The 27,365-nt window shown below is 36.5% G+C and overlaps 3 protein-coding genes and 2 long non-coding RNA genes across 5 annotated transcripts in view; 3 read left to right on the plus strand and 2 right to left on the minus strand.

The window, feature by feature from the left end:
• LOC115626354 overlaps positions 1–10,336 on the minus strand; it is a 39,014-nt gene extending 28,678 nt beyond the window's left edge. Inside the window, exon 1 of the mRNA XM_030521705.1 lies at positions 9,604–10,336. The gene's annotated coding sequence lies outside the window, so the exon portion shown is untranslated. The remainder of the gene's footprint in view (positions 1–9,603) is intronic.
• A 9,646-nt stretch (positions 10,337–19,982) lies between these two features.
• On the plus strand, positions 19,983–21,263 carry LOC115626566 (calphotin-like). The gene is made up of 2 exons (XM_030521944.1): positions 19,983–20,019; positions 20,091–21,263. Exons 1-2 carry the CDS (start codon positions 19,983–19,985, stop codon positions 21,083–21,085), a joined length of 1,032 nt encoding a protein of 343 aa, XP_030377804.1. The 3' UTR covers positions 21,086–21,263.
• A 658-nt stretch (positions 21,264–21,921) lies between these two features.
• On the plus strand, positions 21,922–22,291 carry LOC115626539. The gene is made up of 2 exons (XR_003995612.1): positions 21,922–21,967; positions 22,060–22,291. It is a non-coding gene; the product is annotated as an uncharacterized LOC115626539 (long non-coding RNA).
• An 874-nt stretch (positions 22,292–23,165) lies between these two features.
• On the plus strand, positions 23,166–23,862 carry LOC115626502 (procyclic form-specific polypeptide B1-alpha). Its single transcript, XM_030521887.1, has 2 exons — positions 23,166–23,261; positions 23,328–23,862. The coding sequence occupies exons 1-2, from the start codon at positions 23,228–23,230 to the stop codon at positions 23,675–23,677; spliced, it is 384 nt and encodes a 127-aa protein (XP_030377747.1). The 5' UTR covers positions 23,166–23,227; the 3' UTR covers positions 23,678–23,862.
• A 2,094-nt stretch (positions 23,863–25,956) lies between these two features.
• On the minus strand, positions 25,957–26,281 carry LOC115626529. The gene is made up of 2 exons (XR_003995610.1): positions 26,230–26,281; positions 25,957–26,172 (listed from the first exon to the last, which is right to left on the minus strand). It is a non-coding gene; the product is annotated as an uncharacterized LOC115626529 (long non-coding RNA).
• Between the last annotated feature and the right edge of the window lie 1,084 nt (positions 26,282–27,365).

Consider the following 27,365-nt stretch of genomic DNA (forward strand, 5'->3'; position numbering starts at 1 on the left):
ATATGTGCTTAAATGAAGGCTGATGCTGCGCATGTTCATAAATAAATTAAGCGCCGACGATTAATTTTTCTTTGCCGCATTCATATACTGAAGTGTCGATTAAGTTGTTTTTATATATTAAGATATCTGCCCACGCCGTGCATTTAAAGCAGAGGCCCTCGCCGCTGCTATTTGTAGCGCAGACTGATAAGCGCAATAAAAATATGCCCTTATATATATATATATATATATATATATATATTATTGTACATACATATGTACGAGTATATCCGAGTACGTTATGTATGTACAACAGAAGAGTGATTCATTCGCTTGAAGAAAAGTAGTTACATACAAGTATGTATTCGTAATATCATTATAAAGAGCTGTCAACATTTTTCAAGGCAGCTCCACAGACCTGCAATGATAGTGCAGATCCAAAGCCGTTCCAAAGTCTTCAACTTCCATCTTACGAAAGTAAAGGCATTCTGTTCATACCAGCAAAGAATCATGACATTCACAAACAAATTCATAAACTTGTTCTTCAAAAATGATTAATAATAGACGCTGCTTTCCTAAAACATACGTTCTTCTCAATTTAAAAAAGGTAATCAAAAATTATTTGATGTTTTGTCCTCTACGAGATTTGTTACAATTTTTGTTTATTTTTTCAGCTGCTGGCAACTACTTTGGTAGGATAAATTAATACAGTCTTTAAGGCTTAAATATGGTGTCCTTTGATTTTGTTACAACTCTTGCCGGCCAAAGATCAAAATAAACTTCCCAAGCCTGTTCATCTTCTAAGAGAACTTCTAGACTGCGCTGCAATGATTTGGTTTTCTACCTGTCTGCAGATTGATTTTGTTTTCATTGAAAGGAAAACCTATTCAAGTATTTTCCTCTCATATATAGTATTTACCCTTTCTGTAGACCAGCACTAGCCCTTTTGTGCATACTTTGACAAATTAAACGTTTCCTCATCCCCAGCCCAAGTCCAGCTTATGCCTACAATCCGTGCTGAACAACAGAATTTCGGCAACTAACACACAAATTGAAATCCACTAATATTACCAGAGGAGCAGTAACAAAGCCAACCGGCAACCAAAATGCAAACAAGCAGAGACAGAAACAGAGAAATGGCCAGAATGTGAACCAAATTGTGGGCGATCTGGCTTCTTCTTCGGCTCTGTGCCTGCAGCTGGCCAAAACAGAATTTCACACACAAATTTGCGAACGCACAATTAAGCCGCCTGGGACGATGACGGAGACGAAGACGAGTAGCCAAGTGCTGGAGGCCAGCAAAATGCTTCCTGCTGGAAGCCAACAACGCCTCTCATATGGCCTGCCAACAAAGGCGTCAACTTGTCATACGGTTAACAGCAACAAAATGTAGCCTTTGGCTCGGGCAATTTGTCAAAAGGCCAGAGCAAAGAGGCCAACAGAGAAGCAAGGCAAAAAAAAAACTTGGAGCTGCAATTGTGCAATGGTTTTTTTTATTTATTCATTTTTTTTTTTTTTTTTAGTTGCTGCTGCTGTTGCCAGACACTCATTGACAGAAATTAATCACGCTCAAATAGAGCGCCAAGTCAGAGCTCTGTGGTAGTTAGGCCCTCTTTTTTTATGTTTTATTTTGGCTGCCCGGCTTCGTCAATTGCTGGCGCATTTAAACAACTTGGCTCAAATTGAGGCGTTTAAATGTGGCGCTTCCGGCTCCGCTTGTTGGCATGCAAAGCTACATACTTGCATACTTATAGGTATGTGCTCGTATATATAGTACACCTATAAGTACCCGGTTGCTGGCCGGGTGTTAAGGTTTTGCCATTGCAGTGCATTGCACACGCATATCGATTACGCTGATGACTTGCAACCAGTTGTATTCGCACTCCAAGGGCCTTTTGTTTTACCGCTCATTCAGAGTCTCTCACTCACTCAGCGGCTCTACTCTCTCGCTGTCAGAGCAGTGCGCGTGATTCGTGAATTTGATGTGCAGAGGCAATCGCTTCACGAACCCTAACAATCATTGTTCATTCATTGTTTATTCTATATTTTTATTTGATTTATATTTTTATTTATTTGTTATTTATTTCACTATATGAATATTTTTGAGCAATACATATCGATTTTTAACTCAGTTCTATTTAACATTTACAGCAAATTAATGCCTATCATTAAAGAATCAATAATTAAAATTCCCCTAAATTAGCAAACGAAATAGTTTTCTTTGTTTATGGAGCTTTCAGAAATCTAACACAGACATCCTGCGGACTAGCGGCCTGTTTCATCATATTTGTTATCACTTAATGAGATTTTTTTCATAGTTTACTAACAACATTTCAAATCGTTATAATAATCATCAAGTAGTTTTAGTTGCGAGTCAATCTTTCGCAGATCTTCCCAACTTCAAGTTGTAACTTAACACTCACGCGCACATCCTTAGCCTGAAGGTCGTTAAGGGCAAGTGAGCAGAAGAAGGAAGAAGGGAAAGAGAGAGATGGAGAGAGGGAGAGAGGCGTTGAGCAACTGTGGCCTAATGAAACTCAACTTGGTAATTCACAAGCTCGCACACAGTAGTGCAAAAAAAAGTAAGTCAATCATTTTGCTGTTCATTCCCACACTGGGCTTTCCAAGACGACAAGACACTGCACAGCACAGCAAATTCCTGTCCCAGGATAGCTGGGAACCGCCACCACCAAACAGCAACAACCACTGCAACAACAACTACTATAAGTACAACAAAAACTGCTACATTGCGGTTACATTTTGCGGTTTCACTCGCTTGTGTGCAACTTTTGTGCTCCACACGCCCAATCAGTCACAGTCAGAAGTAGACTTAAAGAAAACTCTTAGCCCGACTTAAAGAGTTTGGCTATAAACTGATTTTAGCGTGAGAATTTTGTTGGCTTTTAGTATTTTTTTGTAGGCACGTGTTCCACGGCCCCTTCGGTTGACTGTGAAAGTCATTTTCCTAGGCTTTGTTGTTGATTTCAGGCGACGATAAACGAAAGAAACTACTGTGAGATACATTTCAAATTAAAGCCGAGCTTTAGATAAACGAAAGTTTAACGAGCCTTCAAAAGTGAAGGGTCAAGATGTTGTGCCAAAAGAATGTCCGTTAAGTGCCAAAGGGTTAATGTGCGAGCAGCGGGACATAAAACTAATCATTTACCAAAGAAAGTGGAGCGCAAGAAATGCGTATCAACTTGTATATAAAATAAAATTGATTATATATGCCTAGTATTCAGATTATATACGATAATTTTTAAATGAAACGAGGAAATAAAAGGTAATGATGCGTTTCTTATGATAATGGCTAATGGATTAGCACATCATTCAGCAATAGTCAGATAATTTACAAAGGAATTGCAATATAAACAAATATTTTATCGACATGATATTAAAACTCATTCCTTTATAATGAATTTATAATCAGCAGCAATTATAGAAAGCTATAAACTATTTACGAGTATGTATATTAATGGAACCCTTAGATGAATGCTTATTTATTTGTCCTTTTAATCTGATTTTTATATTGACATGTTTGTCATTATTTTCTTTTGGATTATTAGGTCCTTAAAAATGTCTTTAAATATGCAACGATTACGATTAGGCTTTTCATTGTTAATACAAAAAAAAATAAAGCTATTAAGGCAAGATAAAATCTATTTATTTGTTGGCTGAAGTGCTTTAAAAATGCTCGCCAATCAGTTGCTCAGTCTGATTGCTTATCGAACTGTTTTCATATTTTATGACTGATTAATAGGTTCTCCATCCCTTTCTCTCTAACGCACTGATGCCAATTAGCGCATTATTTCAGATTCAGTCTTCTGTAAAGCCTATACATGAATTAGAAGGCAGCAGCTGCAGTAAATGCAATAGACTTCCTAAAGTATAGTATATACATTACTTTCAAATCTATGCATAAAATAAAGTCTGTAATCGGTTATTATAAGTAATATGTATTGTTTCCATTGCTTTGACAATCCGTGTAGTTCCGTTTCTTTTGTAAAGTGTGCCCGCTCTAGTTATTCAGTTTAAAGCGCTTTATTCTTGCTTATTTCACAATCAAAGAAACGCCCGCAATCATTTGAAATACGAAACAAAAGACAATTGACTGACTGTCTCACAATTTGCATATGTCGGAGCGTTTGGACGAAGCATAAATGGCCACAAAACTGTGAACCATTTGCAGGGCCAACTAGAAAACCCGTTCACATCTGGCAAAGGCATCTAATATATGGGCAAGAGTAGCAGATCTACAAGTCAGAAGCGTCACGCGTGTCATAAGACATTTGAAATGATTTGCAATTCAATTAAGTGGGTGCTAATATTCGAGCAATGTCGTATATATACATATGTATATATAGAGAGAGATATTTTTACTGCTAAATTCAATTGAATGGCAAACAGTCCGAATATGGGTTTTTTTTCCCCCTTAACTTCAACTTGCCTTTTTCATGCTAACTTGGCCAAATTACAGCTAAATGCGAACTTAGTCAGCGTTTTAAAAAGCAGCACGGCAACGAAATATTTTTATTTATAAATGTGTGTATGTATTTTTATGGCCGAATGTCAATAACGTCAGCAAAAATTGGTAGTCAGCTTGTTGCTTGCTGATCATTTTATTGGTGTGTTGTTGTTATTGCTACTGGTGGTTTTTCACTTTTTGTTGATACGCCGTTTTGTTAACAAATTAATTAACAAAAAAGGGTGTCAGGCGACAATGCAAAAATATGACGAATTTGTTAGCTTGTTGTGCTTAGCAAGCTGTGAAATAATTCGTTTTCGTTAAATGGCGTGTTAAGCAAACAATTATGGCGCTTTATAGCCACTTATGTACACATGTGTTAAATGGGCTTGAAAATAAACATGAGTTGCGATTCGAGTGCTGAGAATTTTCTCAGCAATCAACATTTTAAAGGTCTCCAGAGCTCAAGTTTTTCTCATCTTCACCTTTAGTTTTTGCCTTTTGATGGTCTCATGTCAAAAGCTGGTTGGCATGATTGATTGCCCTACAGCGGCTGCTTGCTATGAGTTTTTATACCCTGCATCCGAAGGGTAAAAGGGTATACTAGTTTAAAACTAATAATTTAAAACTAATAAAATATGTAGTCCTGATTAGTTGTTCTTAAGGTGAGTTGGACGAAGACATTTTTGATTGAAAACTGTCAAAACTTTTAGAAAAACTCTGGTTCTGTTCTTCAAACTTTCTTCAATAATTGTTTTTGCTATTTTATTATCAAAATATTTTAGTTATAAATTAAAGCTCAGTACTTTAGTTTAAGCAATAAATATATTTAAAAAATCCGTCAAATTTAGATTCAGATTTAACTCTTAAGCCTTTGGTCGTTGTAAGAGTTCTTTATGATATCAAATCTATTAAATGCATTCAGAAAAAGGCAGCTGAATAAAAATTCTAGCTTACACATACATTTTTTTACAAATTGCTAGAAAATACAATAAACAATTATTTTTGTAAGCTATTATTTAATAATATAGTGTAGTGTAAAGTATACTAACTACGATCAAACTGAATGCACCCATTTCTAAACCTGAAGCTATTTTGTAAAGAAGAGTGTCAACAAAGTATTGCTGATGACATCTCCATTTACGATTTATACTCAAAGATATAATCCAACAGCCACTCCTGACATAGCCAAGTTTATAGCAAGGTATCCTGCCACTGTATCAGCCACCAATTTATATACAAACCTAAAAGATTGAGCCATAAAAAGTTGGAGTTTTTTTTTTTGACAATTCAATACAGAAAACACAGATCTCTGGCTAAAGATAAGGGTCGATCGGACTAATCGCAGCAACCTGTTAAACTTCTCTTTAAAACGCCCCACGCCTCTGACCGCTACGTGCTTGCCATTAGCAATGTGCATGTAATGAGGCGCATATCCTGCAAAACTGCGAATAGATCACGTTTCGCTGCATCCTTAATCCCGATCTGGAGAGTCCTGTACCTGTTGTTATCTGAAGCAGGAGCAGGGGCGCTAAAGCATAGCAAACCGCACTTGACAGTAGGCTCAGGCTCTTAACAATAGCAGGTAGCTAGTTTTGGATGTTGTAGAAGACACCCTCGTCCTTACAGGACGACTGCGACCACATGCAGCGCAGTGTTTTGTGTGTGCATTTCCTGATTTTTAATTAGCCAATAAACTCGGCCCGATGTTCGGCCGAAATGAGGGGCGAGGGGAAACACATTGTCAACTAGTTATTGTTACGGACATTGTTCAGTTTTTGTAAGCATTTCCAAGTTGCTTGTAAGTCGGAACGTGAGCTGCACTGTGAAAAGGCTCCCAGCCCAGGGTGTTCGAAAAGACAGGAAATTAATTCAAAGTCAATATCAATGGCGATTGTCTGGGGCTCAACGAACTCCAGGAAAACCGGGCAACGTGCATGCATGCTCAGCAAATTGCTTTGGCGACCAAAAAGTGAAAACTCAACGATAAAGTTATTAACTGCAACAACAAACAACAAACTGTTTCGTAATCAGGCGGCAACGGCCAATGTCCAAGCCAAATGAAATTCATAGTCACTGGCCATAAACAACATCAACAACAACGTTGTTTTTTGTTGCTGTTGTTGTTTTTGTTGTTGTTGTGGCTGTCATCAACATCAGCCTCCTCCTGAGCACTGAGCATCATCAGCATTAACATTGTCTGCATTTGAAGTTTGATTTTTCCCAACGCTTTTGCCCGCTACCATGAAATTCAATTTAAACAGTTGACTGACTTTTAGTTTCTCGCTCTCGGATTAGAAATTTCTACAAAAATTACAAATTACTGCAAATTCTTTACTTTTGTCTTTCAAGTCTAATTCGTTTTGCTTTTTTACAAGTTTTCCCTTAATGTTTGTGAATAAAGTTTGTGCGTTAATTAGGCCTTAAGTAGTCAGCGACATGGCAAATGAATAATGATCGGCAATATGCTAATAATTTGTGACCTTTTCTGTTTTGTTTTGTGGGAACAACAGTCCACAACAATACGTCTGGGATTCTAACTGAGGGATTGTTTGAAAGCAAAAGTTGCTGCTCAGATGATATAACTAAGATATATTGCTTGGCCAAATTTTCTGCTTTGTTGAGTGACATGATGGCCCACAAGGTTTTCGACCTGATTTTCCATAAATATTAGCTTTCAACATGTCAGTGAGGTGCGGACATACTTTTATGTTGATGGCTTTCTGGGAAGACGTGAAATATGATTTTAATTGTCTTCGATTTACAAACGTGTGAACGACAATTTATAAATACTTTTAGTTGTGGGAATTGGGTCAAGAGTTTCATGGATAGAATAGATAGGTAGCTAATATACTGGGTAAATCAGGGGAAAAGGAAAAAGGCTTGATATTTTTCAATGCTTAAATGACGACTTGAAAGATAGAAATTAAATAAGCTGCACTTAATTATATAGATAGAACCAGAAAAAATATGTTTTCGATAAAAGCTATAGTGTGGAGTTGATGAAAATTTAAAAAGAAATATAGCTGCTACTACTTATTCAGAGTTCTGCTCTCAGACATTGGATCTATATGTTTCATTATATACATATTTTATTATATATATTGTTATTAATTTTATTGAAAAAATACACTATTCGTACACCTTTCAATTTTCAACTCCCCAATTCAATCGATCACTCATCATAAAATAATGTTCTAATACTAATGGTAGCTTTGTTAAGTTCTTTTTTTATATTTTGCAATTAAAATAACTGCAGGGGTTTAGTTTGCACCTTTAGGCTGAATATAGATTGACTAGTCAACCAGTTCTATATTTAATAACAAAACATCAATCTACCAGTTTATATCACATAATATCAGAAGACCAAGCTTCTTAGCCCATCTTGATCCCAATAATATTGTTCATTGAAAATATAAGAACTTTATAATGAAACTAATTTACAGCAACCGCCCGTTCTTTGGGCCCACCTCATAGCGTGCGAACCAATTTATAATTCAAATATTCCTCCACCTTATCTCTCCATGCTACGAGTATTGGAGCCCATTTTGTTGTCATAATGGGCTGTGATAGAGCCAGGGCTCAATCAAAAGCCAATAAAGACAATGGAGGAAATTTTTGTGTTTCTTTTATTTGTATCTTCTTTTGTTGATTGTCAAATTTACGTAAACTGTAGCGTGATTAGTAAAGAGAGACAACGACAAATACTTTATGTTATTTATAAGCATTTATAACTAGCTCTGACTAATTAAGTAAGCATTTTAATTTAAAATATTTTTTAAGTCCATGCCAATTAACATAAAAAGCTTTACATATGCATTTTGTAAATACAAGTAGTTGGGAAGGTCTTTGCTGTGTGGCATTTTTCAACGAACATTTGTATGCCCCCCGGTGTAAAAATTTGCATAAATATGCTTGAAAAACAAATTCAAATACATACTACTAATAATTGTTGTTGCGGTGACTTTGTAACAGGGTTGCCAACTGACGACTGCAGGTTTCATTCATAAGCAAAATGACAACAATGACACAAACATATTCGTAATACCAGACCTCTAAGAGCACTGAAAATTTGCATTATAATTGCGGCAAGATTGCGATTTGTGATTCATGCTCGTAGAGTGTATGCGAGAGGGAAACGGAAATGAGTCTGCTAAGCTGGCGCAGAGATCTGTGAACCGTTGCTCTGCCTGCTGGCAGGTAAGTTCAATCAACTCTGGCGTAGTTAAGTTAAGGTTTAAAAGTTTAAGTCGGTGGGTGCCAAGTGCCTTGAACTTAGCCAGCAATCGCCGAAAGACCCGATGCTAATGACAAGCAAATCGGTTGTGTCCAGTTGTGCCACTTTCATTTGAAAACACCTCTACTGCTTCTGCTATCAGATCAATTAAAAGCTCAAGTGAGAATTCTAAACTTTCGCCAATGCGCCTAAAAAGCAGTCGAGACGAGTGTCTCAACGATAGCATCGCAACTTTCTAAGTAGACCAACGAAATGAGGAAGCTGCTGCCGCCTGCTCCGAATTATCCAAATAAATCAATTTAGGTAGCAACATAATTGACTCAACATTTTGACTCTCGAGAAATTTACCCATTAATGCCAGCACCGACTGCCCACTAAGTGTTCAAATTTTTGAAATTTAGAACACTAATTTTTCATAATATTCCATGTTTACACGTGTGTAGAGGAAGTCTATATGGCTGTGGCTTGTGGTTTAAAAGCTCGCGCGGCTTATAACTTCTAGCGGACGGGTAGACAATATTAACCAACCTTTTCCAACTGAGTAAGCTAAGCAAAAACTAATCGACTTATCATCACATTTCATATAATTTTAAATTTTAGCTACATTTTTCAGTTGTAATTAAATGTTGCTGCATACATATTTTATATTATTTGTATATTTTACGATGCACAAGTATGTTTGTAGCAAATCTATATGGAAGGTTTGGGTTTTCAGCTATTCTGGTTTCAAAGTTTTCAAAGTTCAATAGTATAAGAAATTTAGAAACACTCCTAGAAATGAATCCTTAAAAATGTAATAAATCTGTTTATGACAAATGAGTATGAATAAATATTTGTAAATATTCATAAACATAAACAGCAACTGCTTGCATTTTTTCTCACAGTCACCACCTCAATGGAATAAATAAGAGCTTTTACATACCTTTGAAAATGACGCGTTTGTCTCTAAAATATCCAACTGTGGTATTTAATCCCAAGAAGAAGAAAAAGTTTAGTTTGCTTTTTGTTTTTTGTGTGGCTTGTTCTGGTATTCGAGTGCACTGACTATGATAGATTGCAGCGCTGCGTAAAGTCTGTAAGTAAGTGTGGATGTGTGCAAGCGCAAATACGGAGGGACGCACAAAACAAAAAAGGCAGCGCGACAAGTAGACAAGGCCGTTGTCTCTGTTCTTGTTTCTTTTTATGCTTATTTGTTGTTGTTGTTGGCGCTCAGCATTAAGTTATCAGCACTTGCGCAAGCGACGCCGACAGCGAAATATGTTGGGAGACACTGCACTGCACTGCACTGCACTACACTACACTTTTTCTTCGTTTCTAAACTCGTATATGCTTTATGCTTATATGTTTGAAGCACATCGCATTTTTATGCGTAGCCAAAGGCGCGTACGTGCCTCATAATGCGGCAGCAGATGTGCGTGGTGGCTTTGGTTGATGCGGCAGGAAACAGGTGCAGCTCTGCTTTTGACTTTGGCGAAGATGTTTATAGATTTGTTTTTTGTCTTAGCAGAAACTTGTATAAATGTATTGCAGAACGACACTTTCAATTTTTTGTATGCGTTGTTAATATCAAACTTTGGTTTTACCGTTAATGCAACGACGCGTATCGGCTTAGAAAATGCAAGACAAGAGCGCAGGCGAAGAAGCGAGCAAACGAAGTAACGAACCGCTCTCAACAATGTTTACGGCTAAACTGAAACAACAGCGCTGGCAACAACGAGGGCTAACCTGTCTGTCATGTAGCAAGCAAGCGAGACGCTCGCTCATGTTGCTGAGCAGATCAGACCTGACTGCTAACGCGCGAGAGCCAGCAGCAACAAAAACAACAGCCGGCTTGCAAGGGCGTTATTTCTCAGCAACATGTTGCTAGCTTCAAGTGAGCGCCTAAGCGTGGGTGTTGTTGCTGCTGTTGTTGTTGTTGTTTGTGTAGGTCGTCGACTGTTTGACTGATTGAAGTGTTGCTGGTGCGTATTTATGTTGCTGTGGGCGTGCTGCTTGGGCGAACTAGTTCCAAGTTGCTATAGCCGTGTAGTTGTTTGTGTTGTTGTTTTTTCAAATTTTGAGTAGGTGCTGGTGCTTCTTTGGGCGGGCTGCCTGGAAAACTGGTTTCCAATTAGATGTGTGCAATTGACCGGCACTCGATGTGGGTTTTCGTTAAGGTTATAAATGAAAATGAGCTAGACAGTACAGCGAAGAGTAGAAACTGTGCCCCACAGAGAACGAGAGAGAGAGAGAGAGAGAAAGAGCGAGAGACAACTAAGAAAATATTTGAACAACATATACATTTTTCAACTCCACAAAATACTTGTAACTGTAAACATGAATATAATAAACTTCTAATGTAACAATAAATATTTATATTTTTAGAGAATGTTGTTAGTTTGTTGGAATTATTTTGTAATATAGTGTTTGTCTTAAATAATAAACATTCTGGCTATTGAAGTTTTTGTATTAATAGAGGCGAATTTGTTAAAAAAAACCTACTTAAGATTTTTCCAATAAAATTCTATACTTGGTAAAAATTCTATAAATTATGTAAAGTGACTATATGGGCCTCAAAAAACTCTGCATTCATTCCATCATAATGTCCCAAAAATTTCATTTTCTCTCCTCCATTATGCTTCAGAACGAAAATTGTGCCTTATGCGCATGTTAAGTGGCATTTTATGGCTTTAACCCTAACGTGTCAACTCTGTGTGACATTTAAGCTCAGACTTAAGCGCACTTGCTATTAACTTTATGGCCATAAACAAAAGCATAAAACGCTTGAACCTTCGCTGCAACGGCAAAGGCCAACAAACAGCAAGAAACGGCGAAAACGAAGAAAGTTTTATATCGCAATGATATCATTTTTACGCTTTGTTTTTGCCATGATTTTATTTAACGAAACGTAACAAGTCTGAAAAATAATTGTATGATGAGGCTGCCCAAAAAAAATATCAAAATTATTAATGAAAGTGAAATTATTTTGGAGCGCGACGCGTAACGCATAATTTGTGAATTAAGCCAAAAAAATGAAGTCAAATTTAATTATGAGCAACAAAAATGTATCTTGAGGGCGACCAGCATCATTAGATTTTTGATAGATGTGCATTTGCGAAACGATTTTCGGACGTCCGACGATGATAATGATGCTCACTACGATGATGATGATGATAATGAGGCTGTGTTTCGATGATGTGTGAAGTTGTGAAAAACCTTAGAAAAATGCGGAACCGATTTGAAAGATTGCCATGTGAAATTTTGTTGATTTAATTAGACACAGCTGTATATAATCATAGCGATATAGTTATGCAAGTATGTCTAAATACGGCCTAGAGCTGGAATTAAATGGCCAGGTACATGCATTAGAATCGCGCTTAATTATATACCATATTTAAATTATAACATCCATGACATGACAACGACAGACAGTTAGATCAGCCGAGCCTAATATTTGCTTAGCTAGCATTGTTGCTGCTCTCAATAAAAAATGTGTTGCCTTAGCACGCTTTTCACACGAACGTGTGAAAACACACACAGCAACGACAAGTGCCCCAAAGCTGTGGCATGTGAGGCAATTAGCCCAGCGTCGTTCAATGCACCCCAGGTAGATTCTTCCAATGTGTCACGAAGGCAAACAGGCAGCCTGAGGTCTTTGAAGCATCGAGCCCAAGAATCCACGAAAAGGCGAAGCAAAACATCTAGCGATGGAGCCTGCACGACCATCAAATACTCTCAATCAGAACGTTTGTTGTTATAGACATTCATATCTTTTATAACAGAGATCACATTTTTTGACAAATCGAGCGAAAATAGTTGAGTCTGACGAATAGGAAAACAATTTGTGGCCTTTTTTCTTGTTTTTATGAAACGAATTTGCGGTACTTAACGCGCACAACTTTCTCAAATGGAAAGTATGGAAAGTACAAGAGTTTTTGAAACGCCCACCATGCCTGTCAGATTCAACTTTTTCAATCAATGCTCATCCAATTCGATTTCAATCAGCACCTCTGCTTCATTTGAATGACTAAACACCCTCACTTAATAAATGAAATTTTAACTTGTTGGATATTTGTAAAGAGAAATTAGATCACAAGCTCTTGAAGTCAAAAGCTGAAAAAGGAAATGTTTGTGATGATAAATTAAATATATAACTATCACAATAATAGCAACTATTAGAAAATCAGCTTATCAGTAATAAATAAGAAATTGTAATAATTTACAAGCAACGCCACGATTTATCTATTCACAGCGATAAACAACATCTAAGACAATAAAATCTTGACATCTGCAATCAAAATACCCCGAGATACATAATTAAATGATTACAAAAATTTATTTTAAAATTTAATTGGTTATTATCTTAATCATGAAAAAAGATCAATTATTAATGAATTTCAATTCTAGTACTTTTTATAGTTAGTTTGTGAATTGTACATGTATATTTATGTTAAACAGCCCTGAAGGAGAAAGTATATCGCTGGCCAAACTTGTATTAGAGATCTAATTCGATCTAATCTAAATTTGTGTTGAAAGAATGAAGTTAAAACCGATAATATTGAACATATCATCATTCAAAACTGAAATAAAATGTTGATAAAATCACATCAGTGTTAAGATATTATTGCCTTGCATTTGCATTTAATATTGAACACCTCTCAGAGTTGGTTGTGTCTTGTAATAATTATTCATGATGGAATGCTATAATTTTTCAGGGCCTAATCGCTGCAATACCGGTATATCTTGTCTTCCCTCCGCCTGCTACATGCATACATGCTCAGCTAATTGATATACCCTTCTAACCCAATTCATGCCTCGATAGCATAGGAATGCATGCTCCAGTTATAGTTATAGCCGCGCTTTGCCCAAACTGTACAAACTTATTATGTAATTGTAGACACAGAAGAACGCATTTGACTGACTGGCCCCCTGGCCCGAACCTCCCCCCTTACCCAGCCATCGTTGCAGCCGGCAACTCGGTTGCAGTGCAGAGTTGGAGACGCGATAAACAGACCGGCCGGCTGCCACTTAATGACTACATGGAGGGGCATGGGGAAGCTGCGATGGGCAGCTGGGCAGCTGCAGCAGCCAAAACAGACGTGCTCCAATTGTAAACAAAAAGCTGCCGCATTGCCGGCTTGCCGCATTACACTTGTTGCACGCACTGCCAACAACAATAAAAGCTACAATGCCTCTGAATTGGTCAAGCAGATGCATCTGCCCGTATTACGGAAAGCGTCTGCCAAGCGCTGCAGTTTCCCCCTTTTTGCGCATTTTGCACATTTTCTAAAAATACATAGCTGTAAATCAAAAAGGCTTAATGCAATGGCAATCAATCAACATCATGGGAGCTCTGCAAATAGCTTTCGCTTACGTTCTGAGCGTGTGATGCGAAAAAGCAGAGAAGACAAAAGAAATTTCTGGAACAGTCTATTATTGAAGTGTTTTCTTCTAATTATAGTTCGAACTGTTACGAGTGTTTGCTGAACATCTAAAGCTGCTCATACCAACAAAAAATTTCCATACAATATGAATTTTCCTGGCAATTCGAAATGTTTGTCAAGCCACAAAACTCGACCTATTCAAAAAGATACTATATTGCAGATATTTATATATACTTACTTCTGGACATGTTATCGGCATTTGGTGAGCTAATATTTTAAATTGAGAATTGATTATATTTACAATCGTTTATTAATTCGTTAATCCCTTTATTCGTTGCTACTTGGATCAGCTCTAAAAATGTTAGATGCCATAAAATATAAAGCAATATAATACCTAGGAGAGACCCTTTCAAAGCTGCATTTTTTATGGCTATTAGAATCACTTGTTTGAAATGAAATCCTTGTTTAATTTAATTTATTTACAGAAAATCTCTAAAAATCTGTTCACTGTACAAGTGTCTTAGGAAAAGACAAAAAAAACATTATAAACGTATTAGAAATTTTAGAAAAGCAATGCAAACAAGGCAATATTTTTGAATAATAACAATTATTACGGAATGCAGACATTTCCAAGCCTTTAATTATATCTAAACAGAATTTTATTTGTATTCTTTGCAGTGAAAAGTGTAAAGGTATATGGAATGGTAGAACACACGTTATATGCTTATAAATATTTCATCATCATATGCCTCTTTGAATCAATTATCCTCCCATAGTATTTAAAGTGTCTATTACCTACAATCGTGGCTTTTAAAATAAGCAACAGCTCCGTGTCAGTAGGAAAACTAAATATATCAACAACCCATCGAGCGCAATAAATCTATATTATTTATGAGTAGCAACGCAAATCATCTGCCACTGGACACCAGACCGACAACATTCGTTTCTCTCGGCACCAACAACAAGTGACAGCTGATCCGATCCCCAGAAAAGTACAACGGACTCGTATCATAAACACGAACTTCCGATTGCTGCGGCTATACTCGTACACTCGAATAATGGCAAGTGCCACGCTTATGTGCCTTAAAACCTATTAAAGCACGAAACAGAATCATAAAAAAACATCAACTTAAGCAGCTGAAGCACAACAGCTTGACCAGGAACAGGTGGCCAGCTGGTCAGAGTGTTTAGCCAAAGTTCAACCTGTGCAAGTGGCTGTTTCTTCTTCCTCGGCTTTGGCTTCTGCCAAACCCCAAAAACTTAGCGCCGCCGTTGATGTCTTGGGCATATCCGTTGTCGCCAGAAGGCCAGAACACCACAAAGTGGCCAGCTGCCTATTAAGGGCATACAAAGCGGAAAGGCGTCAACATGGACTGGGTCATGGTTTCTTTTTTTTCTTTTTACGCAGCCTATACTCAGCAATTGGGAGAGCACTATGAATTCAGGAAGGGTAATGTAACAGCATTATGAAGTATCTATACACTATAGCAGCTTAAATAAAACAGTTTCCAAAAAGAACATTCGACTCAGATTTATGGCAACTTCAAAGTATTTAACAAAACTAACGTTTCAAGAACTGTATTTATATTCTGCCCAACTTCAAATACTATAGAACTATATAGCTTGAAATCTATTCCGCCATTTATTACAATTGATATCTTGATACGCAATTAACTCCCGAATTTGTCGTTCCCTCTTAGAGTCCAGTTTCTTTTTATATTAATGTCTTTATCGTCACATAGCTCTCTTTAATATTAAGCTTGCCTATTTAAAATTGCATGGTTTTATTTAGCAGACATAATTAGGGAAAAGACTTTGTAGGAGGCTTTTAGATTATAAATAAAGCTGTTCAAAATATGGCTGCCGACTGTTCATCTAATTAATCACTTTTTTTCCTATAAAACCAAATCGGTTTTCCGCACGCCACGGCTCTTCTGGCGAAGAGCCAAGCAATCGGGTATATTATCGGGGTATTTCAGGATAGATGAAGATCAGCAGAGGGTTTAAAACCACTCTACTTAATTCTATATAATGATTATAGCCTTTTCGTTGAATTGTACTTTTAAATAATTAGAAAATGTTTGTTTTGTTTGTTGGTTTGTTTTATAAAAGTGCTTGTTGTGTATTTTAATTTATTATTAATTAAAGGCACTAATATTACAAGACATACTTTTAACAGAATTGAATGAAATATTAAATTTTTTGCTATGTATTTATTACAAAATTAAACTCTAACTTAATTAACAAGTATTTCTAAACAAACACTGCTTAGAGCTACAAAGAGGGTATTTAAGTGTTCAGTTGTTTTCAGCTATAACGTGTTCCCCTTCTTTTCAGTGTAGTTTACAAGTATTCATATTTTTAAGGGATAAATTATTCGCAGCTTACACATTATATTGCAAAGTATGATTATAGATTTAGTTTCAATCTGTCAACCAGGGAAGGGAACACTATTTAACAACGACTTCTCTTTTTTCTGGCTCTGTTTATAAAATGGGCTCATATCTTCATCTTTTTCCAAGCTTTAACGCATTTGTTAAAAATTGTGCAAACAATAGTTTTCCAAAGAATTTTAATTTGCATGCATTTTGGCTTTATTTTTGAAAATTTGTTGTTTTTCGCTTTTTGTATTTTCAGCGAAGCTTTAAATTTCTAATAACTCGATGGGCATTATACCCTAAGCTGACAGCCGAAATTTAATTTGGTTTGTGCTGAGCGCACATTAAAATTGCCAAAAATATTATATATAGGCACGAGTGTGTGTGTCTGTATATAGCATTTTTATGTCTTTGCCTTTGGAGTATCATTTATTTTTTGCTCCTCTGAGTTTGCATTTTGTGTCTGTGCTGAAAATAATTAATATGATATATTAAAGCCGAATGATTTATTGTGCGAAACGTTTTCGTTTTCGCTACTTAATTATACTCGCTGGTATTTTTTCCTTCTTTTTTTTTTGGCAGTCAAGCGACTAGACATTGAAGCCGACCAAGTCCAAGTCTTTGAACATTTGGGCCCAAGAACGTTTTTAATTTGCTGTGTTTCGCAATCGGCTTTGGCAATACTAGTCGCACACATTTCACTTTCAATTAACGCGCATTCAACACCCAGAGCGCTTCATTAACTTTCGATTTCCAATCACATTTTAAATACACCACAAGAAATTGTGTCTTATGGACTTCATACAATAATTCGCTATTAAATGCCACTTTAATGGAAGCTGTGTGCAACAAGTATTGTGAGCATAACTCCATTTTTTTCTTCAAGCTGTGCATTTGTAGCCATAGCTGTCGCAACTCTGAGATACAAATCGAAAGTCTTACTTTTTCAGATACTTTTGAGCAGTTTAATATACATATTCTGGTAAAACAAATACAACAATTTTTTGGCCAAGATATAGTAAAGTAATTTAAATTGAAGCTTATAATTGGTACTAAGAAATTGCGACCTGGACACAACTTGACGACTCAGCGCAATGGTTTTTCTTTATTTCATTATTTTATGACTTTTCTTCATCTTAGTTGTAAACTAATGGATTCATGTTGCTTCCATCTCATCAAAACCTTCGAATTTACTTAACTTACGTACGATTTCTCATCTCCAAATTGGCGATGTACAACCCCTTTGGAAATGTTTACCAATATATACTTCTGAAGATAACCTCTCCAATATACACATATAAACTTCTATCAGCATTTTTTTAAAACTGCCTTACATATTCGCTTAAGGAAGTACCATTAGGTGTTTTATTAAATTGTGTTTTTATTAAGGTCTAAATTAGAATTACTTTTATGCCATTCCAAAAATTATCAATAATATTCCAAAAAATATATAATAATAATTAATTGTTAGCTAATAAAATTTAAATAAAGTATACACTTTATCAGATTCATAATTTATTTTCCTCTGCTTTATAAACGACATCATTTCATAATTACTCTCACATATGTCAGTACACACTTATGTCGAAGCTTTGACTTTTTAAATCGTCATTATTTCATTTTTTCGTCTGGCTTTTCTCTTTCATAAAATAATTACAAATGCTTTAATCATCAACTGCTGGCATGAAGTCAGTTTCGAATTAAATCGTGCATTAAATTAAAATTATTAAATGAGCATTTATGTAAATTTCAATTTAATGTTTTTACTGTCAAATTGTGAAACTTAAACTGATTTTCAATAATCAGATTACAATATGGTGCAAATGCAAGCTTGGTATACGCTTTAAAAAAAATAGAGACACGTTCACTTTCTGAGCTACCAAATGAAAATGTCTAACGATGAACAACCTTCATTTATTTTAAAAATACTATATATGTATGTAATTCTTGATCAAATTTTAAAGTTGATTTACAGTTTCATAATAATAAAATATAACGCTTTACATTTAATGTTAAAGGGTTATAATTGAAAAATAAAAACCGTTTTCAAAAACTTCAATTTTGGGTTGAAATGTCTGAATTCAAATATTTTTATTTACCAAGAAAAGAACAAGTCGAATAATGGAAGATGATTTCAGTTTTTATAATATCCTGTGAAAATATGGTTTAATAAAAATCTTTGTGGAACGGACGCGGAAAATTGCAATCTAAAAATGCATTCAGAGTGTATATGTAGTTTTGATAGACTAAGTTTCCAACTGCATTGCATCTATTAATAGTTTTTAAATTTAAACCAGTTGGTGAAAAACCAGATAATGCAGATACTCGTTGCACTGAATGCTGTTAGATTGACAAACTAATGCCACCTGCTGCCTATAAAGAGTATCATTTACAAATCATTTCTATCAGCTTTTATGCACAAGTTACGGATGAAGGAACGAATTTTTATTCGAATTGCATAGCGCACACAAATCAAATAAAATGTATAAACGTCATACAAACGACTATATTACGCTTTCAGATATCATAAAGCCAACGAATGCCCGTTGGGACTTTCAAATCTGTGGAATCGTTCGTGTAACCTGCTGCGCCTCTCTTGGTATGCAAGACAACGTCGGCGCATTGTGCGGAAGCGTTTTGGGTTCCCCCTTTGAATAGAACCACCGTTGAGTGCCCTGCGAGCTCAACGAGTTTTATTGTCTGCACTAAGACTTTTCAAATATTGTGTTTCAAAGGTCTTCAAAGGTGCAGCCAGCGAATGGGCGCCGCCACTGACTTCCGGCAAGGCTGTTGTATCTCAACGATGTAGAAGAAGAAGAAGACTTGTTCGATAACCCTATGTGGCCCATTTTTACTGTTACCTCGGCTATGTCAAGCAAATTAGTAAACCAAAAATGCTGTAATTTCTACGCTAATGCTCTAATTATAATACTTTGCTTTAAAAGATTATGGGGAAATCGCAATAAGAATCACCTAAAAGCTACACAAAGTTACAATAAGTTTGTCAGTGGAATTGATATTCTCCGCGTAAGAGAGTTAAAGAATTCAAAGGAAGCTATAATGGTCTTGAAAAAATTAGAATATTAAGTTCACAGATTATAGTGATCCCCTGACTGTTCGGTCGTTGTATTACAATTTCCAACAGCTGCTTGAAAATAATTTCATGGACATTGTTGAGGCAACGAGCTTTTCAACAAAGAGTTTAATTTAAGATATATGTACATATATAGATATATATGTCAGATGATGAGCTAAGCCTTCATAAATATTGCTATTTTTGCTTTAATAAATAATTTTAATAGTTCAGGTTTCACAGTTTATTTGAAAGCTTCTTCAGCTTCTTTCTACCTACTTCTATATGCTTTGCGAACGTATTAAATAAATAATTGAGTTAATAGTACAATAATTTAAAATATTTATTTCCATAGACTAATAGTAATCTATTTGGGCTTATATAAACCTAAATATCCAGAACCAATTCCATTGCTACACATTCTACATCGTGTAGAATATTATATTTACTAGTTACATGGATGTTGTGTTCCAGCACAGATTAAGAAATGAGACTCGCCGTTCGCAATATACTGCTACTGAGCTGTAAGTTGTTGTTTTTTTTTTTAATTAATGCCAACGCAACAAATCATAGCAGGAATTCTTTGTTCGGTTAGGTGTGGGTCTGAGCATAGCCATAGGCATGTTGCCAATAGCTGCAAAAATCGCTCCAAAAGCCATAGGGAAGACAATTTTGGGTGGCCTTACGATGGCTAAAACCCTTGGCCCAAGTTTCACAAAACTACTGTCAGGAGGGCAACCGAATGCTGGTGTGAACCAGCCACAAAATGGCCCTGCGGGCCAAGCCCAAGAGTTCTTAAACAAGGGAGTGGAAACCGCCCGAACTATTCAAACACAAGTCTCGAACGTGGGTAAAAAAATTGTCACCGACTTATCCCAAAAAGCCGTGTCCTTAGGCATGAGTCCCGCCCAGGTTGCAAAAGCCACTGAAATCATATCCGGAGCTCAAAAACAAGCAAATACACTTTTCACAGGCCTAACTCAGGGTGTACAGAAGGCCTTGAGAGGCCCAAACGCAGCACCCCAAGCTCAACAGATTGAAAAGCAAGCTCAACCCGTAGCCGTAGAGCAAGTACCGGTTGCCTTCGCTCCCACAATTCAAAATGCAGCCGCCGCAGAAGCTCCAGTAGTAGCCCAAGATCAAATCCAACCCATAAGCATGCTGCAGGCACCTGTTGCCTATGATCCTAATGCAGTCCCCGCAATGTCTCCAATGGCAGCCCAAGGACAACCAATTGGAAACCTAGTCCAGCCCTTAAGCATGCAGCAGGCACCGGTTGCCTACGATCCTAATGCAGTCCCCGTAGTTTCTCCAATGGCGGCCCAACCAGTAGCCATACAACAGGTACCGGCTGCCACAATTCCTTATGCAGCGCCCGTAGTGTCTCCAATGGCAGTTCAAGGTGTCCCAAATGGGAATCCCAGCGTCCAATATATCGCACCCGCTGCTGTACAACAGGGAATTGCGCCTCAAGTAGTCCCAGGAGTCCCAGGGCCAGCTGCCCAAAGCCCGAACATTGTTCTTGCCCGGACTCCCGGTGCTCCAACCAATGAAGCCACAGCCAACCAACCAATCACCAAGCCAGCATAAAAAACCACTAACTATCACTAATTAAATAAATCTATGTTGCCTTAAAACTTTTCGACAGTAATTGGAATTGGTATTAAAAATTGTAACCAAGTTATTTCCTATGGCAATATTATTTATGTGGGCGAGAACTTTTCTACTAAAATATATTGGACAACAATCCCGCAGATATTCCAACAAATTAGCTTATGGCCTTTTTTTGAAACACCCACTTACTTAAAATATAGTCACAACTCGCTAGACAGCAGCTCGATCTCAGAAAAAATAATGGCAAATATGCCAAAGTCCATTATAGGGGTAGTTTCAACAGCGATGTGTTCCGTTGTTATAAGACTTAAAAGTAACAAGTAACAAGTTTTTGTTTAGATGTTTTTGGCAATAATAGTTCTCAGGATTTCTGGCACCATCTTTCAAACGCTTTAATAAATAAATTATCTATAATATTAATACCCGCAGAGGACTCTATTCTAAACAAATTTTGTAAACAGGAAACCTTTTCAACTTTTGTTTAATTCGATTCCCATGCTTCGCCAGCAGCTGCAACTCAAAATGCCATACATTTTAACTTAGCTACAATATATTCAAACTACCAGGGGAAGAAGCCAGAATCTGCTACTTAATGGCTTAATTAGTCTCGTGCGACAGGGTCCTTTTTCAAATCATTCTTTGGAATTTTGAAAACATTAATCATTAACTACCACAGCTTTTTTGCCCATCGTACCAATAAATGCACACTTTAATGTGTTTTCTTGTAATTAATCGCTTTGGTTGATTTGAAATGGTATGCAAATGTTTTATAAACAATTCACTGAGCAACTAATGGCCATTTGCCATACATAGCCTGCTCGAAAATGTACCTGTGGTCGCTGAAAATAGGTGTCTTGGGTAAGCGTTTGCTACAAACTGTGAACTTTTGTGCACAGTGCAAGTTAATTAATTTATTAACTACTTCTTTTCCTCAAATGTATATATTTCAGTTACCTTCTTAGCCTTGCTTAGTTCTTCTTCTCTTGGCGCTCATCCTTCCATCACAAGTAAAGAGCCATGGGCGTCACGGCCGGCGACGCATATGAAACCATTTAAAATATCTGATGATATATAAAATACAATTCTTTTATATAGTTTTACAACAGAAATGAACTCCAAATGAAATTCTATATAATTCTATTATACTGAATAAAATAAAGCGGATAATAATTGATTTTGAAATCATGCTTCGTGTTATAGAAAAGGGGAAATAAAAAATCATTTAAAATGTGCGATGATGTCTATGAATTATTACATTGCTAATAAAATGGCAAAGCTTTCCACATTGATTTGAACTCCCATTAGAATTAAGTGCTTAAAAAAAGTAAGTATGTACTGCTTTGTTCTAGTTTTCAAATTAGGAAGAAAGCCAATGAATAGGAACAAATTAATTTAAAAATTGAGGCAAGAAAATAGTTTGAAGAAAGTACGAAAGGGAGGTAAAAAAACTAGGGAAGATCTTACTTATTTATTAAGATATTAACCAAGTCAGTAAACTACTAAGTACTTGCTTCGAAGCAAAGACTATTAACAAGGTAAACAAATAAATGTATAATTATTTGCACCAAACAGACACACGGTCCTTAATTAAGGTATCCTGGAATATTAAGTCAGCTTTTCACTCTTTATTGCTGACTAGGCCAAAATTCGTACCGTGTTCTGTACGCTCTGAAAAGTGTATCTCAAAAAAAAATTTACTGCCATTTAGTCATGAATATATGGAATACTTAAGAAATGCGTAAAAATGATGTGCAAATTAAGTTGCTTTCCAACCATTATCCGCTGCTTTACTCGTTATCTATACGCCATAAATTTTGCATTGATTTATAAAATAATTAATTGCATTAATAAAATATATATACTACATACAAGTATATACATATACTTATCATCATTAATGTGGTGTGTGTACATTAATGTTTAAACAGCCATACGAGTATGTACAAGTATGTTAGAATGTTCTATATAAGGCGCGAATTGTGTTCGCTATCGATAGTGACAGATGCGTTAAAAATTTCGCAATAAACGGTCGTTAAAACAAATTAATTTCTTATGCTTAATGCTGCGATATTGGTATAAAAGGAGCTGCGGCCGCAACAAGCAATCAGTCTAAAGAACATGAAATTTCTAGCAGCTGTATTATTCGCATGCGGTAAAGTACCAAGTTTGCACAACATAATGTTTAATAAACTAAAAATAGTCTCTATTATATTCATAGTTGCAGTCTTTGCGCTGCTGAACAACGTCTACGGCTCTCCGGTGCCCGAGCCGGTTGCCGAGCCGGTGCCCGAACCAGCTCCGGTGCCAGTGCCAGAGCCGGTGGCAGCCCCCAACCCCGAGCCAAACCCTGTACCTGTGCCAGAACCAAACCCGAATCCTGCCCCTGAACCCAATCCAAATCCTGTCGCCGAACCAGTTCCGAATCCTCTACCACCACCGCAGAAGCCTCCGAAGGCACCAGAGGTGGCACTACCAAGAGCGCCTCTGGATGTTATCATGCCAGTCAATGTAGATAGTCGTTCCGTCGGTGCACGTACCGCCGACGAAGAGTCGCCCGATAAGTATTAGATGACATCCATATGTATCGGAGGATCGGTGGCAGCGGCTTGAGACGTTCTGGGGAGGCCTGCGCGCACACACACACACACAACGCACACACATATATTTATGTATATGAATAACCCCTATAATGTTTGTATGTATGTATTGCTATATATGTATTCGGACAGCATGGGCAATTAATAAATTGCATTTAAAACAAAGCACACGCCGTTTAGTTCATGGTAACCATGTTAACCAGTTTATTTTAACCGGGTGAACGGACAGATGGACGGACAGACAAACGGACAGATGGACGGACGGAGGTACGGACGAACAAAATTATATAGACGATTACTTTGTGGAGCCTGCCACGCGTCACGTTGCTCATACACTAGCACGAAACTTGTCACTCTTTTACTCTTTGGGTAGAGGCTATAAAAACTTAATTGCAATATCGTTCTGAATAGAGTGACTTTTGCGACTATTAATCCCATGTGTTTGTTATGAACAACTCTACAATTCTCTGTTGTAGCTATTATTTGAATAAAAATCATTTCAAAAATAAACCCCAAATATCCTACTCTGAAGAGAAGTAGTAGTAGCGAAGTCTTCACTGGAATGGGCCATTATCCCTTTCAATCATTTCTGCAGAAGTTGCAGAGACGGAGAATCATTGCTCTAGGACAATCCTTTTTAAGCGATCTCTGGGGATTGTGATTGCGAATATATGTGGGGTTTTATTTAATACAATACAATGTTTATTAAATGAAAAGTGTGAACGAATAGAATTCATTTGGTTGTCATCGTTTAAAGTAGTTTACCATCAAAGTATCAAGCTCGTTGTATTTTTCCCGAATTCAACCTCTTTCGAAGGACTTCGCTGATCATCTTCTTCTCTTCTTCTTCTCTCTTTCTCTCTCCCCCCTCTCTGTCTCTCACTCTCCCATGTTCGTCTTCTACTTTGTTGTCTAGGGCGTCGTTAGAAAGGCAAAAGGGAAAAGAAACAACACTCCTTCCCGCTGGTAAAGGGTGGCCTCTTAAAAATAAACAAGAGAATGGAACTTTTTGTGGCCTAAGTGGGTGGGTGACCATCATCACCCAGACATTGCAACCCAGCCTCACCTACTCTGTAGCCAATTCGGTCTGCCAAACCCACCCTACGCAACTGAACAATTTACGCAAATTCCTCTTACTAGGGCATGCCAGTCTCATGACATCTATATCGATCGGCACAGCAATATGTTGGAATCCATCCACAAACTCAAAGACCAGACGACCGGATTTGATATAAAAAAGGCAATGAAAGGCACTGACGAAGACATCAGCGAATATACAAATACGGCCAAGAGAAAAAAATCACTTACAAAGAGGAAGCGGCAAACTACAACAAGTTTTATCAATGAAGTTGGCAGTGAGTAAAGGCTGATGACAAAAACACAACAACAAAAACAACAACAGCAATGGCAACCACAACAATGGGCCAAATGGGTGCGAGCAGCTTAGCGACAACCAACAAACTATAAACCACAAATTTCATTGATCAGTGCTGAGCCCGTGTGTCTGTCCATGGTCCGAGATCCATCCGTTCGCAGGGCATTATTACAAACTTGATTTAAACACGTTCATTGTGCATAAATCAGTTTGTTTTTTCCTCTTTTCAGTGTTTTTGTCGCACGATCGTAAAGCTCGTCATTGTATCTATAAGATACCTTCATTATTGTCGTTCATTCTCACTGCTCTTGCCTCAATGTAAAAGATATCAATTTACATGTTAACACATCGTGACTGTCGATCGCACTGACAAATTGACAACAGAATCAACTGAATTTCAATATTATTGTCAATACTTTGATCTTAAACTGGTTCGATTAGGTCTTATGGGAAAGTAACGCCAGCCTATGCTGCTGTTTCTAAAGATTTGCCAAATAAATTCATGCCGAACAGTAGCGTTTTAAATGAATTTAAATTAAGAAGGTGCCAAACTTTTAAACGCACTGTTACTTTTATATTACCGGATTCTATTCTAATGCAAACTCTATTCATATGGATTAGCCTTTCATATTCCTAGCAGCCACACCTAACGAAAGGCACGCCCTTTTTTGAAAAATAAGGCTTTTAAAAGGCACTTAGAAAGGTAGCTCTTATCGTTATTATTCTCTTATTCGCAAATATATTTATACTTTAATTTATGGAGCAGACTTTAATCTAGCTTTTGGGCCAGCTTTTAATTCTAAGTTTTCCATATTCTTCTGATTTCAGCATGATTCCGAAGCTGATAACACACCCATCAATAATTTCTACTCAACGTTTCGCAAATAATTTTATTTCAATTTACAATGAAAAGGCTTTTTTGTCAACCCATTTCTCATGAACAATAATTCGAGTCTCCTCTGTCTTCCTATACCTATAGTCTTCCAGACTTTTTTAAACTGTCATTCCAATCACAGGCAAATGCAAGTGCTTAAAAAAGTCCCAAACGCTGGCGGGTTTCTGCAGCGATTCAGCAATTAGAAGTAGCACCACTGTTGTTTAAATTATAAATTTTTTAATTTTAGAAAACCTATTTCGAAAAGGCCTACCTATAGCTTGTAATATTCGCATTTTTCAGAAAACAACGGCTACAACAAAACTAGAGCTAACTTACTTCGTCGCGAAAACTGTGCAATTATATCATTAGACATACACTTCTTTTATAGCTGAACCATAACATATTTGATCAAGTTATTTGCGCAACAATCATAATTTACCGCATTTCGAAACAATTTTAATGGGACTTTCATGTGGAACTTTTCAAAAAATCCATGTTTTCGTAGTTTACTCAATGAACTACTGAGAAATTATTTCTTCAAAACTACACATTTGTTGGAATATTTTTGCTACATTAGTATTAGAAACATTTTTACAGAAAGCAGCTATATTCAAGGAGCTTTACCTGGTAAAAATTCGAAAAATTAAATAAACAATAATTTAGCGACATCAATTTATTTTCTTCAAAATAAAAGCATGTGGACAGAGTGGTTGACCTTCAAGCTGTCGGTGTGGATAGCTTCTATGTTTATTAATATTGTTTTACTAAATTAAATGTTTTGGAATAATGTTTAACGAACTTAATCTCTTTTCAAACACCCTGTTTATTTAGGAAAACTCCTACTCGTTCATTATATGTTTATTTATATTTTGGAAAGTCTTTAAAACATAAAAACAAATTCATTCTTGTTTGTTTGGAGCTTAATTTGATTATTTTTGAAGAAAAGTTGTGCTTTCAAGATACAGTAATAAATTTCTCCATTAAAAGCCGAGTTTCCAGTAGTTGTAGACTAATTTTTTTAGTTATTTCCAAAGCACTTTCTTTTTACGATATTATATGCGAATTTTTAGTTCCGAACGCAGTTTATTAGTTTTAAAATAAATGCTTTAAAGCTAGTTCCTTCCTTTCGAATAAAATTACCGTCTAAGCCCATAATGGTTAGCATGGACTATTTTGTGAACTGCAGGTATTTATATATAATCTTGCGAAAAAACAGTTTGTTGCAATTATTACTTTTACTTCAATTAATGAAACGACCATTAAGCCTCAAATCCCATTGATATAAACCGCAAATAAAGCCATGACACACTAAATTAAAATGCAACAGATAAATAAATAATTTGCGATAAAACGTAATGCAATTAACTTTATTAAATAGAAATAAATTATGAATCATTTCATTTTCTG

Source organism: Scaptodrosophila lebanonensis, unplaced genomic scaffold, assembly GCF_003285725.1.
Source record: "Scaptodrosophila lebanonensis strain 11010-0011.00,11010-0021.00 unplaced genomic scaffold, SlebRS2 tig00000085-arrow-pilon, whole genome shotgun sequence".
NCBI lineage: Eukaryota > Metazoa > Arthropoda > Insecta > Diptera > Drosophilidae > Scaptodrosophila > Scaptodrosophila lebanonensis.

What these genes read in the sequence shown, in the direction of transcription:
- LOC115626566 (XM_030521944.1), top strand. Translation starts at nt 19,983, where the DNA reads ATGAGACTCGCCGTTCGCAATATACTGCTACTGAGCT. An exon ending in CAATATACTGCTACTGAGCT is followed by an intron (nt 20,020 to 20,090) that starts GTAAGTTGTTGT and finishes TTGTTCGGTTAG; the next exon opens with GTGTGGGTCTGAGCATAGCC.
- LOC115626502 (XM_030521887.1), top strand. Translation starts at nt 23,228, where the DNA reads ATGAAATTTCTAGCAGCTGTATTATTCGCATGCG. An exon ending in AGCTGTATTATTCGCATGCG is followed by an intron (nt 23,262 to 23,327) that starts GTAAAGTACCAA and finishes TTATATTCATAG; the next exon opens with TTGCAGTCTTTGCGCTGCTG.